This window comes from Chaetodon trifascialis, chromosome 4, assembly GCF_039877785.1.
Source record: "Chaetodon trifascialis isolate fChaTrf1 chromosome 4, fChaTrf1.hap1, whole genome shotgun sequence".
Taxonomy (NCBI): domain Eukaryota; kingdom Metazoa; phylum Chordata; class Actinopteri; order Chaetodontiformes; family Chaetodontidae; genus Chaetodon; species Chaetodon trifascialis.
This window is the reverse complement of record NC_092059.1, coordinates 27922085-27942203: the sequence shown is the minus strand read 5'-3', so window position 1 is coordinate 27942203 and position 20119 is coordinate 27922085. Positions and strand designations below refer to the sequence as shown.

At 40.6% G+C, this 20119-nt stretch overlaps 1 protein-coding gene across 1 annotated transcript; it reads left to right on the top strand.

Moving 5' to 3' along the window:
• Positions 1 to 1309: 1309 nt before the first annotated feature.
• Positions 1310 to 19462, top strand: LOC139330746 (uncharacterized). The gene is made up of 14 exons (XM_070961840.1): positions 1310 to 1397; positions 5191 to 5316; positions 6098 to 6253; positions 7312 to 7450; positions 8015 to 8184; positions 8532 to 8666; positions 9767 to 9952; positions 10060 to 10646; positions 11995 to 12137; positions 12642 to 12863; positions 13222 to 13461; positions 14167 to 14300; positions 14436 to 14762; positions 14894 to 19462. Exons 1-14 carry the CDS (start codon positions 1341 to 1343, stop codon positions 19460 to 19462), a joined length of 7191 nt encoding a protein of 2396 aa, XP_070817941.1. The 5' UTR covers positions 1310 to 1340.
• The last annotated feature ends 657 nt before the right edge of the window (positions 19463 to 20119 follow it).

The following is a 20119-nucleotide window of genomic DNA, read 5'->3' as shown; positions in this document are numbered from 1 at the left end:
CATTTTGTATATCTTTCCATGACGAAATAGAGTTTTCTGTCTGAAAATGTCTGTCTGTATGTGAGCGATCAGACAGAAGAGCCTAAACAGTGCAGACAGTGAGCAGGTAAGAATGTTAACACTATACCTGTCAGGGACATTAAGATTGCAGAGCTGTTAACATGAAATACTTGTTTTTAATGTTGCAGGCACACAATTGTGAATGGGGAATTCTTTGTCAGAGCCTTTTAAAAATTCTAAAGAACCAGTCCTGTATTGGGTCAGAGTCATAATAAGCAGCTGTTCAGATGTTTTTCAGTAATGACACATGAGAAGAATATGAGGAAGTCTTCAATCATAAACTGCTTTTCAGATTTTTCAAAGTTCTAAAACATTGCACACAGTCAGACTGCTGAGAAGCTGAGTCTTGATGACGTTTAGCCAATTTTTAAAAGTGCCTTTTACCTCTTTAATTGTCACAATTTACTGTGATGAACAAAAGAAAGTCAAGACCCCTTTAGCAGTATTTCACATATTTCATTCAATTTAAAGTTAAATTTTACATTTTCTATGACTTTTTAGGACCTCTGGAAACCTGCATTATATTATCAAGTTTCCACAAGCGGTCTTTTTGATAACATGAACAACATGACATTCATTCATTCAGTCGAGAAGAACAGGAGCTGAATTTACATGTTGAAATCAAAACAGCAGCAACAAAGAGCAATAATACTGGAAATAGTCATTAAAAGAAGGCGATCCTAAACAAAATCCATAAAATAAACACATCAGTTGTAAGTTATCATCAGTGGGAGAACTTATGGTGTGTTGTATGCACTGTTGTTTGTTTCAGTACTGTAGAAAACCTTCTCTAGTCTATATTATATTATATTATATTATATTATATTATATTATATTATATTATATTATATTATATTATATTATATTATATTATTATTTTGATAGTGGTAAAAAAAAAAAAAGGTTGATAAATGCGTGACTGATTTAAGCTTAAGGAAGCTGGAGTGTTTTTATAGTGCGCTCTACCTGTTTGGCTTTATCACTCTGATGAAATGTTCAGCCCTGTGGGCTAACTGTGGCCTTACACACTGCACAGCAGAGAGCGGACACACCTTCGAGAGACACGCACACATGTGATTACTGAAAAACTAACATGAAGTGTGAGTGGGTGGAGGAGGGGGCTGCACATCCAGGAGTGGTTGTGAGTGTGAAGGGAGGGGGATGAAGAGGGCATAGGTGTGTCCGTAACAGAACTTATTTAAGGCTGCTCATTTGGCTCTGTTTGGACCACCTGACTGCGGAAAGGACTGGCTGGCGTATGCTGCGGCCTCCCTGCAGTCATGGCTCGGCTCTCAGTCGCTGAGGTGGACCTGCTGCTTCTGTTCATGCTGGCCTTGGTGAGTATTCTCCCTGAAGCTATTGATAACTTTCACCCTGACACACCAGGACATGTTGCAAGCCATGAGGGAACCTGTCGTTACAGAAGAGGGATTTATTCTTCAAGTGAACTAGATTGCACGGTACTAAAAATAATTACTGATCATGACAAAACATGTTGAAGTAAATGGGAACTATCAATTACATTTCTATTCAGTGACACCTCACCCAACCAAGGTCACAACCTGTTCTACACGGCATTTGAAATTTTTTATATAAGACTGTACAACTACAATCATGCCATCACTAACTATTGTATGGGAATGTGGGGACATGAAGTGCACCTCACGTTAAAGTGGATTTAAAAGGTGGACATGAGCAACAGATGAATAAGAAAATGATGACCTGAAGGAGTGTGTCTATACTGTATTATTAAACTGTCAAGCATGTTTTGTTTTTTTCAGCATATATTTCATCAGTTGCCACAGTAAAAGCAGATTTAGATTTAGATGTAGATAATTCACTTTAATCAGCTCCTGTGTTATTTGAGTGGTGTCGTGTTTCATATTGATGGATAGTGTATTTGATTTAAATAGCGTCAGTCTAATCATTTCGATTGGAGGTGGTTCACCTGAAGTCAGGCTGAGGTTTGGTGAACTTTGATGAATGCTATTCTCACAATCATATTAAACCATTGTTACATCTTAACCTAGAGTGACTTTCTAAGCATATTTCCTTCATTGTTTTATGGGCGTTCATGTACAATTGATCCCACTCAGAAGCTGATGTATTTTGTTAGAAAGTAGTTTGTCTGAAAGTGTGGTCCTCTTCTTCAGCTGAAGGTCACTCTTTTCACCCTCATCAAACATGAGAAGTCTCATCTAGATATGAAAACTGTACATTTAGAAACATATGACCTTAGCGGCCTATAGTCCATTATTTATCAAGGATTTAAAAAAAGAGCATTTATGGAAAAGATTTCACTTGATAAATAAAATTAATAGTAATGTACTAATGACGCCGTGCGAGTGGCAGCACTATTTATTATCCATACAACAGTATTTTTAGAAACTGTATATATTGTGCATATACATAGACCTAGTATTTCTCAAGTGCAATGCAACATATGACAATAGTAGTTATTTCTCATAAGAATATTGTCAATAGTACTTTCATGGCAGTAGAATTCTTTTGGCATTTAGTATGCATAGTTGTTTTCTATTCTGTATCTTGTATATATATATATATATATATATATTTTTTTTTTTTTTTTTTTTTTTTGACCTCTTTATGCCACTGTGTTTGCTCTTTGTAAGACTTGCTCCCTGTAAGGACTGAATTTCCCTGCTGTGGGATCACTAAAGTCGCATCTTATCTTATCTTATCTTATCTTATCTTATCTTATCTTATCTTATCTTATCTTACAGCCTGTTGATTGTGTTTGTGTGCTAGAGACAGTATTGTGCTGATGGACTGTGTTACAGTATTAACCAGTATTTTAACATTTGAACAGCAAACAAAGATCTAAACATATATGTATGTGTAATTTCTAACATTGCTATATCTTTTAAAATATCCACATAGCAACTCATTATATAAATCACTAGACAAGTGAGACAGAAAATAGACACAGAAGTGAAGGGGACTGTTTCTGTCAGGCAAGTTGTAAAACCTGCTGAGAGTCTGTAGATGACAACAAAGCAGAAATTAGTCAAACCTATTCTCTGACCTGTTTTTAATAGGAAAAGCAGAGGAGTTATTAACCGCATTCAAAATGGCTCTGTACTACTCAAATGTGACTGTGACCGCATAACAGTGTGACAGCATGAACAAAACCAGGACCTTCAAACTGAATTCAGTCTTTCATTTTATCACAAACCTGTAATCTGCTGTCACATATCATGTGTGCTGTGAAACAGGCCTGTTGAAGCTACAGACAGTAGCTTACCTTCCTGCCAGAATATGATATTTCAGTGCATTACATCCTTCATCAGTGTTTAAATAAACATGAGCCTCAGCAGTATCACATATTTCTCCCTTAAAATCTTCAGTGATTGACCACGCAAAACACTTCAACCAACTCTGTCCAGAAAGCATATTCACAGAGATATCTGTAAACCAGAAGGCATTTTTTCCTGAAGAGTAACTGTGAAAATTTGCTTACACAGCTAGTGGTGTCTAACTCTTAGTACAAATGCTAGTGGCTCAGCTTGGTAGCACGAGAGCTTGCTCAAAAGCAGAGAAAATTGTGTTGGCGAAGTGGCCATAGTCTGATGAATTCCTTTGGTGTTCGAAAATGTTCAAACTTGACCAAATGACTTTTTACTATAACACAGCTACACACTCCTCGCAGACACTTCTGCTTCTATGCATATTTGTCTTGTATGAAGGCTTGTTAGAGGCCAAGTCAGAGCTTGGCCTATACTGAGGGGCAGGAGAAGAGAAAGTTGTTTAGGCTATAGCATTCTTAATGTTGAATTTACATGATGAGGCACAGTGATTTTGTTGCTCTGAACAACACCTGAGTGAAAACAGTAGACCCGTGGGTCGCGCCCCTCCCAGCACCAACCACTGTCACGCTTGTCTTGAGAGATTATTGACAGAGCAAGAAGAAAAACACCATGCTTGCTGTAACATGTGCCAGTTTGTCAGTTCATAATAAATATGATTTAACAATATATTTGGCAATATTACAATCAGCAGCTTCCTCTAGTTAGTAGGCTGCTCTGTTTGTTTTCCACATACTGTGCTAAACTGGGTCAATGTGTGTCTGTCTGTGGAACAACACTTATCAAACTTCCACTCTGCCAGCTCCATCCTCACCCCGATCACCACACCCATGCAGGGTTAAATGAAGCAATTAATGGAACTTTTAGTGGCTAGCTGAACACAGTGTGCTTGGCCATTATCCACTGACTGCACCATTTCACTCCTGTCAAACAAGACTCCAAGTATTGAACCTGACAGCACTACACCTCCAGCAACAGCCACAGCTTTTAACTTGACACATTCACACGACACCACAAAATCATGGAATCATGTCACAGCTGGCATCAGCAGGGCCCCAAATACAAGATACCAACTCTTAGCTTGTTTCGGTGTTGCCACAGGACCACAGTTTCATCTTTACACAGTGTGCCCAGGGGCTGAATGGCAAACAGTCATTCATTTTCAGTGCTGGAGTGCTGACAATTCATATTAATGTTATTAAAGTCAGTGTTGTGGAGCTGGACCACACCTTAAACTCATCTCTTTTTCTCCTGTCCTTTAAAAGCGCACACACACACTTCAACAAAATCATTATTTTTGACATAATAATATTGTGCTTAATGTGTAATTATTACATGTACATGTACATTACTGCCTGACTGCTGTCTGTGTGTGTGTGTGTGTGTGTGTGTGTGTGTGTGTGTGCACGCGCGCATGCATGCATGTGTGTGTGTATGTGCGCTATGTCTGTAACCCCCCCCCCCAGTGCGCATCACATCATGTAGTTGATCAATCACGTGCGGCTTGAAAAGAAAAAAGTGGAGAAACAAACAAAAAACAAAAAACAAAAAAAAAACAAAGCGGCTCTGGCTCCCAGACAGGAGCTCTGATGGTTCACTTCAAAGAGGCAGCTCTAAGAGCCATTTCGCTCACTCGCGACACATCACTGACTCCCATGGCTTCCAACATGATGATTCTATTTTGCTCTTTCTCAATAGTGGATCGGTAACACCACAGCACATATTCTAATCCATAGATTAACTTGTATCCAAGCAGTGCAACTCTAACTCAGTAAGGGTGCATTCGTCTGCTATTTGATTTCAGATGCTCAGAGTTGAGGCAGGAGAGGACAAGCCAGAGACACCGATCAGAAAGAAAAGAGAGTGGATCCTCCCTCCTGCCAAGATTGTGGAGAACGTTGACTACACCAAAAGGGAATTCATTGCCAAGGTCATCTGGTTTTTGCTCATTAAAATCTTATTTCTCACAATTAGCATATGGTGACATTATTATAACGCTGGCAAGGTGCCTGGATAAACTTGGATAGATGACATTCTCAAACATGTGAAACAAAGAACCGGCTTCTGTTGTGTCAGTGACTAGTCTGCCACAAACTGCCGCGAAAAACCTGTTTCTACTTGTTAGAAACAAATCACTTTGATCAGTTTGAGTCTTCAGTCTTCCATTATAAGGAATCTGGCTGTGGGATAAAGCCTGATATGTGCTCCCAGAGAAGTGCAATTTAACTGTGTGAAAGTGCCAAATATATCTCCTTTTAGACCGAGGGCTTAGGGTTAGGAACCAGCTCAGAGTGGAACATAGTGAAAGTAATAAGCAGAGCTGGAGAAGGATGATGTACAGTAATGGATTCTTGGAACGTAATGTGATTTTGAATTGCACCTTTAGTCAGCTATAATTCCTGTGTAGAATTTGTATATATATATATGAGGTTTTATAAACCATTTTGTGTTTTAGTTTTCACTGAAGATGCTGGAATATTTTCTTCCGGAGTGAAAAAAATCAAAGACTCTAAAGTGGTAGAATGTCTGCCCCATAGCAATGGCTGAAGAGGTTCTTATGGTGCTATTCAACAGTAGCCATTACGGATTTAAAAAATCTGCTATGTGGAAATACAGTATATTGTAAATACATTGCAGTTTTAGCATAAAAGGAGAAAAATAATGATGATCAAAGCAAATCCTAGAATTTTCTGTTTGTGTTTTGTTGTCAGATTCGCTCTGATAATGACAGATTTGCAGATGTGGAGTATTACCTCTCTGGACCAGGAGCTGACAAGCCACCCTACAACCTCTTTGTGGTGGACCATAAGACCGGGTTTGTACGCATCACTGGTATTGTGGACCGGGAGGAGCATCCATCTTTCAATGTAAGTCTTTCATGAAATAAGTTCTGTGCCTTGTACTGCACTGTATGGACAGCTCAGTTTCCTTCAATCCAAGACTTAACTGAATGTCACATTGCCTCCCCTCACACATTATTTGTACCTCTTAAAGACAAAATTGTTAACGTCTGAGATTAATGGCTGAACTCCAGATACAGAGCACAGACAAAGGAGTGAATGGTAACAGGAATTCATTGTCACAAAATTTGGATAATGTTCAAAGGGAGATGATCCAAGGCATAACTTCTTATGCTATGCGTACATTGAGGCAGAGAGCCTCCATCAGACAGAGACCAAAGAGAGCAGCTAATTGGAAATGGCAATGGTAGAGATTATAACAGTCAGTAACAAAATTTGTTCTGCCTGGTGTTCAAAGCAGGTGTGGCTTTAAACTGTCTTAAACTGTGTCATTTTGCATGTTCTTAAAATAACGCTGAGGAAAATAAAGGAGAGAAAGAAAGAGTGGAGCATCATGTTGGTTCAGACAGAGCAGAGAAGTCACATTTGCATAAGATGATTGGCACCACAGTTTCATTCACCTTAATATGTGTTCTGTAATGGAGCCTGATGGCAGGGGCATCTGGTGAACTGCATTATTATAATGCTAAGTCAGGTAAGTTGGCCACTTAAGTCATAAGTCATATAAATTCTACTAACCCAGTGGACTGGAACAGTCAAGTCAATATGAGTACATGGAACAGCTGTAGTGTCAGGTGGCACGTGTTGGCAGGAATGGCCTGACAGTAAGTGAACAGCTCTACCTTGTGGAGAATCTATAGCTTCCATTCCTTCTGTGGCGTCCAGCCACATTATGCAGCCTTCATTGGTGGATGGAGTTTGCTCAGTTGTTCAGTTTGCTGACGAGATTACCGTTCAAACAAATTCCATGTGCTGATCCATGCTGAGAGGTGGCTGAAATCTCTGTAAGATATTATCAAAATTCAATGAATGTGTACCTGTGTTTCTGTATTACTCCTTCACATCTTAAAAGCTCAATAATGGATTGTCTAACACTGTCCCAACTTTTCATGTAATTCATGCAGCTAACAGGGATGGCAAAATACAAAAATGGGACCACAGCTGAAGCCAACATCCCACTGCCTGTCACAATCGTGGACCAGAACGACAATGATCCTTATTTTGAGATGCATGCTGGCAACGTCACAGAGGAAAGCAAAGAAGGTACTGCCATAACACCTGTTTTCTCCATCAGCTTGCCACAGTGGTGGACTCAGGCTCCCTGAGGGGCAGCGAGAAAAAGGAAAAAGAAAAGGGCACCAGCTACATGAAGTGGGGCACCAGGGTGCAGAAAGTTGTGACGCATTTATGGTGAAACTGATCCCAAATCCTTGTTTAAATTAAAATTCTGTCATTATGCGAATAAGATATTAAATAATACAACTTTTCTGGCATGCAGGACAGATGACACTGCATCACATTTTCTCCAATGGAAGGGCACCCTGGACAGCATGTTTTATTTATCATAGGGGCATCCAAAAGAGCACTTTTCCCTCAAACTAGAGGATATTTAGGTTTACAAACCATGTGACCTCTGACTTCATCACTTGGCTCCTTGTCCTGTATTCTTTTTTTTTTTTTTTAACATTAACCATCTCCCTGTGGAACTGTGATCACAGTCTGTTTTACTAACACTGGCTAGACACACTGTATGTGTGAGCAGGTCCTCTGAACACTCATTTGATGGATTCTCCTGAAATGGTCTTGTCCTGCTGTGATCCACTGCAGGGACCTTTGTTATGCAGATCACGGGAAAAGATAAGGACCAAGCTGGGACAACTAATTCAGACATCTCCTACAGCATCGTCAGTCAGGAGCCAGCAGGCACGGGTCACATGTTCAAGATAGACTCAAAGACAGGCAAACTGTATGTCAAGAGTCCCAAACTGGACAGAGAGGTGAGGCTGCTGCTCACTGCACATAAACACGCTTCACATATATGTTGCAGCCTTTCTGTGCAAGCTACTTCTAAAAGCTTTATAAGATCTGTATGACTGATCTGCCTGACAAGTGAAATTAATGAATTAAATTATTAGCTTAGAGAAAACATTACTCACAGCACCTACAAAAAGGAGTCATCCCATTTCCTTGAGTGGAGCAAAATATTGATCAAAACTCAAATTCAGAGTGAAATCAAAGAAAGTTTTACGGCCCCTCACGCTGTAAAGACAACACTGTTGTTGAACTTGACAGACCTAATGAGCTTCAGTCAACACATTTTGGTTTACTGGTTTTCCTCCGACAGACCAATGACTTCTACAAACTGATTGTAAAGGGGACCGATTTGGGAGGGGCAGCAGGGGGGCGAACAGGGACAGGAACTGTGAACATCAAGGTTCTGGACATCAATGACAACGTCCCCACTCTGGAACAATCTGAGGTGAGGTATATAGCTGATACAGTACACACACACACACACACACACACACACACACACACACACACACACACACACACACATGCAACATAAATCAGCCCTGCTTATTTTCTTTGACCTCTTTTTTTCTTAGTTTTCATTTCCTCTTGTTAGTTTTTGGGTAGGTGTTTGTTTAACAGACCATTTGCATTAATGGGCCCTGAAAATGGAGTCAAAATGTCTGCTATGACTTTTGAGGAGAGCAGAATCATAAGAAAATCCTTCACGATAGTTTGCATTAACAGACAAGAGATATACAGAAAAAAACGGCTGGATCTTGAACTTGAAATTTGCCTGGAGCGGAGCATATTTTAAATAAAGTGCATTTTCACATTAATGACTGACAGAACATATTAAAACTTACAACAATTTTCCATTGTAGCACATCATCCCTCTTCATAATCCCTCTTTTTTACTTGTCAGTGCATAACTAACCAATAAGTTCAAGGTCCAAATTCATTGAATACTACATTTCCATTTATTACAAAATAATAGCATCATTTTGTAGTTTTTTTCATTAACAACTCCTTATTAAATCATGCCAGTAATGACCAGTGCAAAGTTATAGGTCGTTAGCTTATTATAACATCTTTCATTACTTTATATTCAAAATACAACTCATATTTTATTGAATTTTACTTCCTGTAATTCAATTTATGTTTTTCCAGACTTAATGTAGAATCAACAAATTTGCACAAGAACCTGTCAGCATGAGCTGAACTAAAAAAAGCGATATCCCTGGAGTTTAGTGGAACTCCTTCCAATATTTGAGAAAGAAGTAAATTCTTTGTCTGTGATAACATAATACGGATCATAAAAATGTAATATAAAAGTCTATTAACTAGCCGCCTGAGTTTTCAACTGCTTCTGGTGGCTCAGGTGTCATGAGCCACTGTCTGGCCTCCTTTAGCTCCCTCTGACCATCCACTCACTCTTGCTCCATGTCCTTTGACGTCTTCCAATACAGTGAGGGGTTTTGGTCCAGTGTTCACTGACAGCTGAACAGTCTGTTTCCAGCATTCATAGTCATGATGGCTATGATTTGAATCTTGTTCTCTTTACAGTACACTGGCTCTGTGGATGAAAATGTTGCAGATGTAACTGTGATGAGAATCAAAGCTGTGGACGAAGACCTTGAACACTCAGAAAACTGGCTGACTATCTTTACCATCACCAAAGGAAATGAGAATAAAATCTTCTCGATTGAGACAGACAATAAAACCAATGAGGGCATCCTGAAGCTGATCAAGGTACTTAGACTTGTGTGATGTGACTTTAAATATTATGGCTTGCTTTGCTGTATCTTATCCCTTTGCTGTCTTCTCTCTCAACCGCATTTACCTTCCATTCCAAACAGCCACTGGATTTTGAAGAAGTCAAGAATCTCGAGCTTGGCCTGCATATTAAGAATGTAGCTCCTTTTGTGAGAGGTGAAGCTGTAGTGATGGATGTGGGCGTTAAGGTTGGAGAAGGTGATCCTACTGGAGCTGGAGCTGGAGCTGGAGCTGGTGCTGGAGCTGGAGCTGGAGCTGGAGCTGGAGCTGGAGCTGGAGCTGGTGCTGGCGCCGGTGCTGGAGCTGGTGCTGGAGCTGGAGCTGGAGCTGGAGCAGGAGCAGGAGCTGGAGCTGGTGCAGGCCCAAAGGGGGATGCAGGAGGGGGGGCAGGTGTTAAGCCTGAGGCAGGGCCTGGCCCTGGGCCTGGGGTGGGTGGTGGACTCAAACCAGGGGACAAACCAGGACCAGGGACAAAGCCGAAGCCAGATGCACCACAGAAAAGCTATCCTGTTAAGATAACAGTGAATAATATGCCAGAGGGCCCAGCATTTGTACCTAGCACCAAGAAAGTTCCTGTATCAGAAGATCCAAACGAACAACCTAAGGATGGTGTGCTCACAGTGTTTACTGCTGTTGATCCAGATACAGGAAAACCAGCTGATGATGTCAGGTTAGTCAGTCACAGAACTTTAAACAAGATGACTCTACCAAGCTAGTAGCTCTGTAATGTTTTGTATTGGACAAAATAAGATTTTCACCTGATGATGATGATGGGTCTAAAAGTTTTAAACACATTTCACTCAAAACAAAACCTCATGATGGCTGTATGAAAGGTCAGAGGATCATCAAAGTTGGAGGGACAAAAGCATCTGAACCAAATTTCATGACAATTCATTTAATAGTTGCTGAGATATCTTAGATATAGATATTTTATTGATGTTACCATCCCTAGAGCTATGCCAATAGCAGGGAAAAAATGGCAACAATTAATTATTTAAAGAAATAGGTCAACAATTTTCTTTTTTGCTTTGAGCTGAACAAGAAGATTGGTACTCACTGGTCACTCTCCTGTCTGTGTACAAAGTATGTAGCTTGAGCCAGGAAGTCAATCAAATTTTTATTTACATAGTGCCAAATCAGAGCAGGTCTAGACTGTACTCTACAGTATTGTTTATAGAGACCCAGCCCTTCCCACCATGAGCAAAGACTTCCCCTTTAACAGCAAAGAAGAAGAAGAACAGGAAAAAGAATTGTAGCAGAGGGTGCAGCAGGGGGATATGCAGAAAACAAGAAGAGACAAGAGAGACAAAAAAGCTTGATAGCTGAAGGCTCTGGCTCCCATTCTAGTGTTGAGACTTCAGGAACCACAAGTAAACCTACATTCTGGATCACAGTGTTCTAGTGGGGTAACAGCTCCTTACCTGACCATTAAGGGCTCTGTAGATGAGGAGAGGCATTTTAAATTCTATTTGGGATTTGACAGGGAGCCAGTAGAAGCTAATATGAGAGAGATTTAATATATTTTTCTAGTTCATGTCAGTACATGTGGATCTGTACATTTTGGATCAGCTGGAGACTCTTAAGAGACTTATTGGGGCATCCTGATAGTAAACAATTACATTAATCCAACCTTGAACTAACGAATGCTTTTACAGTTAGGAGGGGAACAGGTACAAAGTGTTGATTAGTGAGCTATAGAGGTGCTCTTTCTATTTATTTATTTATTTATTTATTTATTTATTTATTTATTTTACTTTTCTACTTTTTTACTTTTCATTCTCCTTCCAGTCTTTTATGCTAAAATCTAACTAATCATCCTCTGGCTTCAGCTACATCCTTACGCAAACATGAGATCATCATGCAGCATCAATCTTCTCATCTACCTCTCTGCAAGAAAGTGATGAAGTGTTTCTCCCTATTTTTTAATTATTTCCACTGCATTTGGTTAAACAGTTTACTGCTCCTTATTACTTTCTTAATGTTTTTGCTCTTCTTCTTACATATTTGTTGGGTTCCAGTTATGCCAAAGCCTATGATCCAGATAACTGGTTCACCGTCGATGAAGACACAGCTGAGATTAAACTCAACAAGAAACCAGATAGAGAGTCACCGTTCGTGGTGAATGGTACCTACATCGCCAAGATTCTGGCCATAAGCAAAGGTAATACTGTACTATTTGTATTAAAATCCTGTGGGCTTGTTGTCAAAAATGTATTCCCTCTTGAAAAATTACTGATTGAACAGTCTCCCTTCAGTGCTGAAGGACTCTCAGTATGGTTTATCATGTGTACGTTTATGGGTTGGATGAGTGGTTCATACTTGTAGTTGCCAGACATAATTTATGAAATGAAGCGCACTGATTTCTGACAGAACCCACCAAACCACTCTGTGATTCAGGGTGTGTCAGCCAAAGACTGAGAAGAAGCCCAAGGGTGAAATACTGTACATCCACTGCCAGTTTTAACAGACCTGCTGTGTTAGAAAAACACCTTTAACATTAAGGACCAACTAATGTTCAAGACTTCCAGTTCGAGTCATTCGTTTTGTGTTAAGCTGCAGTAAGAAACAGGTGTTCACTACTGACTTCACCTCCACACTCCAGAGTGGACCTTTGTGGTGTACATGTGCTGTACTGTTTAACAAACTAAGCTGTTGTCATCCTCAGACATGCCATCAAAGACAGCCACTGGAACAATAGCCATTCAAGTGACTGACTCCAACGACCACTGTCCAACCCTGACCACCAGTCACAGCAGTCTGTGCTCTGATAAAAAAACTGTATATGTCACTGGCTTTGATGAAGATGTTAGCCCCAACGCTGCTCCATTCACATTCACAGTCATACCTGATGGGACACAAGGAAGCTGGGAGGTAGAAGTCATCAATGGTAAGAAAATGTAATAAGCGTTTAAGCATATGAAGTTACAAAAAGCAAAGCGAATTGCAAACTCGGGTTAAACTTTGCCTCTGTATGGAGGAGTTCATTCCTTAATCAGAGAATTCATATAAAGATTTTGAATTTGAATGTCCAACCAAAATAATAGCATTTGTATGAAATTTAATTCAGTTTAAAACCTGACATACACATTCAAAATAAGGACTTCATAGTCTATTTAATGTGTCTTATGGTAGCATACAGTAAAAATAGTAGTATTATTATTGCACTATTAGTATTATTACTAAAGTTACAACTAATGGTAATAATACAGTGTGAGTTTGACAGCCCTCTCTTCTTTGTTGTCTAGAGACTAGTGCCGCTCTTCACTCAAGTGAGAAGCTGTGGCCTGGCTTCTATGAGCTGCAGGTGAAAGTCTCGGACGCTAAGGGTCTGTCCTGCCCAGCCAATGAGGTTTTTACTGTGAATGTTTGTACCTGTGTGGAAACAGAGGACTGCAGTTTCCAGGCAGCCAGACAATCAACCACCTCATCTGTGCTCTCTGCGCCAGCCATCGGCCTGCTGCTAGCAGCAATGTGCTTACTGCTGTGTGAGTTCAGATTTCTCAAACACACTAATACACATTATTACCAGATCATATAAACACAAACCCAGTACAAAGTGTATAAGTATACTGCATACCCAACTAAGCTTATGACTGGAATTGTTGGGTCTCTGTAAATAATATCATTATGAGTATTTATATGAAAAGTGCCCTGAGATAACTCTAACCCACTATGATTTGGTACTAAATATACAAACATTTACTGTGTATGACATAGACCTCTTTGCATTAGGTAAGCAAGCACAGATGTCAGGTGGAAGAGGCATTAAGCGCAGGCTAAATAATTTTCCTTCAAAAATATTCAGGATGGTTTTAATTCAATACTGCATAGCATTATTTAGTTCTCTGTATAATGTTATTCTAGTTTTTAGCAAGCCATTATGTACACTTACTGATATTAAATCATTGTGTATTGCATTACTGTATGCAATGGTGGTGTTGTATTGGACTGAATACTTCAAGTGCAGCTTCAAAAATGACGTAGCCTTCGGTCACTATCTCTCTGACACCTATTTGATTCAACAGAAATTTAACATTCGAAGATCCTCAACAGTCTATTCAGTCAGTTTATTCTTGTCACTGTAGCATAAATTGCAATTAGAAAATCTTGACACAAGAATGAAAAAATACCAGAACATTTTCTTTTTTTTTTTTGCTTTGCTTTGATCTGAATGTTTTGCATTTCTGCAGTGATCCCTCTTCTCCTGATGTTCTGTCAGTGTGGGGGAATAGACAATATCTTTCCTGACCAATTCAGTGATATGCCATTTGACGCCAAAGAACACCTCATATCCTACCACACTGAAGGCAGAGGCGAGGATAAGGTTGGCTGGCATGTTTGTCTTTTTAAGGGAGCCATAGTGACTTACATGTTGTTTTGACACCACACCCACAATACCAAGTCAAAATCATACGCAATATGTGTTGATAGCTAACATTTTATTTCTTTTCTTTTTTAGGAAGTGCCACTCCAAAGTGTTCCTATCATGATGAGTACCCAAAAGAATGCTCAGATGGCAACAGCACCAAACTTCAACAGCATTCCTTCAAAAATCACAGAATCTCATCAGACATCTAGAGTCTACAGTGAATCTGTGCACAAGTTTCAGGAAGCCAGCCAAAGTCTGATGGAGGTTGATAACACCTACAAGTTTTCAAGGGAATCGTTCAACCATGGCTATGGCAGTGCTACATTCAGCAGGCAAACCCTTGGTGCCAAAAACACACCAGCTCTGTATGAGGATATAGCTCTACCAGATGCTTTTCTAAATAATTACTACTCACAGGTATTATTTGATTTTCATGCAGCTGTTTTTGTTTGTTTGTTTGTTTCTTGTGTTTGTTTTTTTAACCAGATTTTTTGACATACAAACATATATTCAGAGTTTGTTGACCAGTGTTTATTTGCCCTAAACAGAAAGCAGAGTGTGTGGTGCCAGTGAAGGATGGTCTGTTGGAGTATGATTTTGAGGGCCAGGGCTCCCCTGCTGGCTCAGTGGGTTGCTGCAGCCTCCTGGAGCCTGACAATGACCTGCAGTTCCTGAATGACCTTGGGCCAAAGTTCAGGACTCTAGCTGAGATCTGCTCGCCTCCAACACCAACACCCAAACCCAAACCATCCCTGACACACAAAGTAGCAGGTGCTGTCAAAACCACAGTTGATATTGTTAAACCAGTTGTTAAACCCAAAATTGAGCGAAGTGTTGAGACAAAACATACCGAAATAAAGACAGAGAAAGTCATGGCCTCCAATAACATTTCCAAATCATCCATCAGTACTGGAAGCACTGCCCTACCGTCCATGACACTTCCTCGTCCCAGTGTTACTAACATCAGTCAGTTTGCCACTCTGCCTCATCAAGCTCAGACAGTGGTACTACAGCAGCAGCAGCAGCCAGTTTACTACACGACCACCCCTGTATTACAGCCCATGCAATTAGTAGTTCAACCACAGCTCCAGAACACAGTTCTGCTGCCAGATGTGACCCATAGAGCCAATGCTCCAGGTATGTATGTAGTGACTGGGCCCCAGAGTCCTTCTTCTGGACTTGTTATCAGTGGCTCCCCTGGCTCTCCTCCTGGGCTAGTTATCCAGGGCACTGAAAGCTCCAAAAGCCCTGTCAGCCCCATCAGTCCAGTCAACCCCACCCTGCTGCTACCTATTAGCCAAGGTGTGTCTCAGGGCACAGTTCCAGTGGATGGTTGGAAAATTTTAGGGCCAAATCCTAATGGTAATTATATGTTAGTTAAGGATGGGAGTAGTCCAGGTCAGGCGCAGGGGGTGGATCCAGGCTCATCTCGGGGTACTTTGCCCAGAGGTGCTATCCTGGTAAAAGAGGCTGCTCCTCCTCAGGGGGTGTTAGGTCCAGCAGCCCAGGGGAATGTGCGCACCATTCTGCCAGGACACCCTGTTCCCACAAAGGGTGTCGTTGTTGCAGTAAATAGAAATTTGGGGCAACCATGGATAGGGCAGCCTGGGCATATGGAGTCAGGGCCAGTCACTGTTTTGGGAGCTGGTGTTGGACAGCCACAAATGGGAATGGGACATGTAATGGCAGTGAAGCCACAAGTTACACAGGCTGGAATTTGGCCAGCTGGGATGAATCCAGTTGGGATTAGGCAGGTAAGTGTAAAGCAGTTCCAAGGAATTAATCCACTGGAACAATCAGTGGAAGCAAGTCATATTCCAAAAGTATGTAGCATATATTCACCAAACGAAAAGAACACTACCAGTGTTGTAAATACCATATATTCTGATGAAACCACTGAAACTCATCCACCTTCAAATGAAGAGGTTAAGGATGACAGTGATCCAGCTCAGAATATGCATGATGACACAGTTGAAGAAAAGCAATCAGAAGATGTGATGATCTACTCATCTAAGCAACACACAACTTTAGATGATAAAGATGCTGGTGAGGTGGTCCAAATTGCACTTGATGACAACGAGGGTCTCCAATCAGGAAAATCTTCAAATTTAAATCTTGAGGAAGATTCTGTGAAATCAATACCAGGGCCCAATGTACTACAAACATCATTTGAGAAGCCTGACATAGTAGCAGAGAAAGTGGGAGATACAATTGATGACACTGTGCCCAATCAGCTGAGTAAAATCACTGAAGCTCCATCAAGCAAATTTACAGATGTGATAAGTCAGACAACAGAATCCAGTGACCCACAAGACAATATAGAGGAAGAAGCTAAAGCTCCACAACCACAAGAGCAGGACAATCATGTTCCCTCTAAGGATTTTCCTGAGGAAGATGTATATATGGTTACTAAAATGTCCACCACAGAAGATTTCCTACCTGAATCAAATGTCAGTAATTTTGTAAAGACAGAAAAAGAGAACGAAGAGAAATCAACATTTCTTCAAGGAAAGGAAGCCACTTCCACTTCAGGCCAATTGACTACTGTGGACGATCAAATATATGATAGCGCAGAAGAAAGTATGGGTAGACAGGAAGCAGTGCCTTTGAAAGAAGACATGCAAGAAGCAGGAAAACCTGTTCAGCTCAGCATAGCTGAAGGTCCAGATGACAGAAGTTTTGATGTTGGGTCAGATTCTCAATCAGATGACAGCATGGAGGGTCAGAGTGGAAGGGGGCTTGATGAAGATGTCAGTCCAGCAAAGAAAGTTGTTTCAGACTTAGAAACAAATCAGCTTATTACCACTTCTGATAGTATCCTGGCAGAAGAGAATATGGAGGAAATGACTACTGTTAGCAGTACTGCACATGAAGAGGTTAAGGCTGAGCAGGAGCAACTGTTGGATTCTGAAGTGGGACTCAATGCTATGGGTGTTGAATTGCCAGCAACTCCTCTAAATGAGATTTCAACAAACACTGGAAATGAGTCTGAAGAAAGGTCCATCCCTGATCAAGAAACAATGTCAGCACGGCAGGTGAATCATAGTCAAGCACATAAGAATGATGAATGCCATTCAAAGACAGATATTGCTGATGCTGAAGCAAAAATGTCACTGCACACTATCACTACGATTTTAACAAATCAAGAGGAAGGAGATCTGGATGATCCAAATTTGATATCAGCATCGGAAGAAATTACACAAGCACATGTAGAGGGCTCTAATGTGCCAACCATTTCAACATTAGATCAACATCTACATACAGCAAAAGAGTTTGAGTACAAGGAAGATGATGTTGATCAAGAAAATATAACAGCAGGATCAGAAGCAGACAAGTATCAAGTTGAGTCATATGGAGACAGTTTAAGTGATGGAGAGAAAGAGGAGATAATTGTAAGGGCAGTAGAGTCACAGCAAAGTTTCAGTATGTCTGATGACCAAGATGAACAGACTGAGAAACAAGATGCATTGAGCACAAGTTCTGAAATGGAGGAAGAGTTCATCTCAGATGACAACATTATTGATGAAGAGGAAGATGAGGTTGTTGTGTCACCAGTACAGCAATATATAGGCTTCTCAGATGACCAAGATGAAGAGAGTGCTAAAGAACATGCATCACGCATGAGTTCTGAGTTGGATGACACCTTAATCTCAGATAATGACGAGATTGTGGAGATAGTGGCCTTACCCATACAGCAAAATGTTAGCATCACAGGAGACCAAAATGAAGAGATTGAAAGAGAAGCTCCTTCAGGAAGAAGTCCGCCATTGGAGGATCAGCTCATCTCAGAAGGCATCATAAGAGGTGGAATGAAAGAAGAGGATATAGTGGAGGAAGAGGTGTCATCTGTACAACGAATGACTAGCATCTCAGATGAAGATGAACACAGTGAAAATGAAGATGCACCCAATACAGTTTTTCAAATGGAAGATGAGCTCATCTCAGATGACAGTGTAAGTGATGGAGAGAAAGAGGCAGCATTCATACAGCAAAAAATGTGCATTTCATATGACCAAGATGAAGAGAGAGAAGAAGAAGATGCACCAGGAACAAGTCCTCAGTCGCAGGATAATCTCATGTGTTCAGATAACATAGATGAAAGAGAAAAGGAGGATATTGTGAAATCACCTTCACAGAAAAATATATGCGTGCTAGATGACCAAGATGTTGATGGTGCAAAAGAAGACAAATCAGGCAGTTCTTACGAGGAAGAAAGTATTAAACCTTACCATATGCTAGAAGAGGACTCTCTGTCTTTTGATACTGAATGTTTAGAGATGAGCCAGGGGGCGGCAACACCAAAGGTGACTGAAACTCAACAGATGCCTTGTGAAGTTACTACAGTAAGGCAAGAGATAGCCTCTTCTCAGACAGGTGGCAGAGCTCTCGATATTCCTGACAGCCAAGATACTATTGGTCAAGAGTTAGTGGGGGCTGCTAACACTGAGGGTTTGGATGATGTGGTCACATCATCGGAGGAACTGACATCATTCAGGGTGGCCACTGGACAGGTTTCTACATTCAGTGAAGACACAGGACCAAGTGGTAGCATAGTGGCATCTGGACAAGTGGCTGAGGGTGAAACAAATCTGTCTGATTACCAGAAGACAGATGCAATTAAAAGTGAACAGAGTGAAGGTGGAGATTTCACTTTGGAAAAATGCAGGGCAGATGTTACTTTTGACCTTGAGATTAGAGAAGGATTAGAGGAAGCATCTGGTCAGGTATCACCAATACATTATTCAGAGATTAAAGTGGTGGACCAGACCATATCTTCAGTTTTGGAAACAGACCCAGGACCAGCAGAGACAGGAACTGCAAGTTTTATTGCAAGTGAGGTAGCTGAGGAATCTGGTTACCTTCTTCAGAATGAGAGTATACATATGAGTGAAGCAGCAGGGGTAACGCTGAACACTGAAGTTGGTTCAATAGATGTTGAGTCAGAAGCTCCTGATAACATGCATGGGGCTGTGGCAAGTGGTGGTCAAGTGAGCCCTGTAGAGCTTCAGACAGTCATCGGCCAAACCCCTCGGAACAAATCCAGAAAGAGTAAAAAAGGCTCCAACAAGAGTCCTCAAAGTCCTAAAAGCTCCTCTGGAAAGTGTAAACAACAGTGATTTCTCTCAGTTTGAAGTTGTGTTATCGCCTATACAGCTTTCCTATATCATCAAATGTGGAGGTGGTACACCCCAGTTTAATGGACAACTTTCTGCACAAGTGTCAAAAGAAAATTCTACAAAGGTTTTATGAAGTCTTAAGACACCTTCATAAAAGGCCAGAAGGCAGCATTTCGAAGGCTTAATCACAAATTTTGGAACACATAAATTTGAGGTACATTTTCATTTATCACTGAAGACTGGGCTACAGAGAGAGTCTGTGTTTGTGTGTCAGATCACTATGACTTAAAATGTAATGCCCACTTCACAGCTTTGATTGCAAACACCAATGATGTTATTCCAAGTTCCAAACCTGTGTTGAGAATTTTGGTGGTGGGTCAACCCTTTTGCTTAAAATTGCTGTCGCTTGTATAATGTGTTTGTCATTTAACCATATAACCAAGTTTGTGTTAGAGGCATCTCTTCTTGCTTAATTGTGGCTGAAATGTAAATGTAAATCATTACAAGGTAGAAAATTTTAACTGGTTGAAAGATAAGATGGAGAAACTATGCAGGATTTATCCTGCACCTGCATGTGGGAGTGTGTGTATTAAAGCAATAGTTTGGTAACTCCACTTTTTGTTGGGAGACTTTGTTTTGTTTGTTTGTTTTAATTTA

Coding starts and splice junctions, on each gene's coding strand:
- LOC139330746 (XM_070961840.1), top strand. CDS start 1,341: ATGGCTCGGCTCTCAGTCGCTGAGGTGGACCTGCTGCTTCTGTTCATG. Junction 10,647..11,994: donor AAACCAGCTGATGATGTCAG/GTTAGTCAGTCA, acceptor GTTGGGTTCCAG/TTATGCCAAAGCCTATGATC. Junction 14,763..14,893: donor TAAATAATTACTACTCACAG/GTATTATTTGAT, acceptor TGCCCTAAACAG/AAAGCAGAGTGTGTGGTGCC.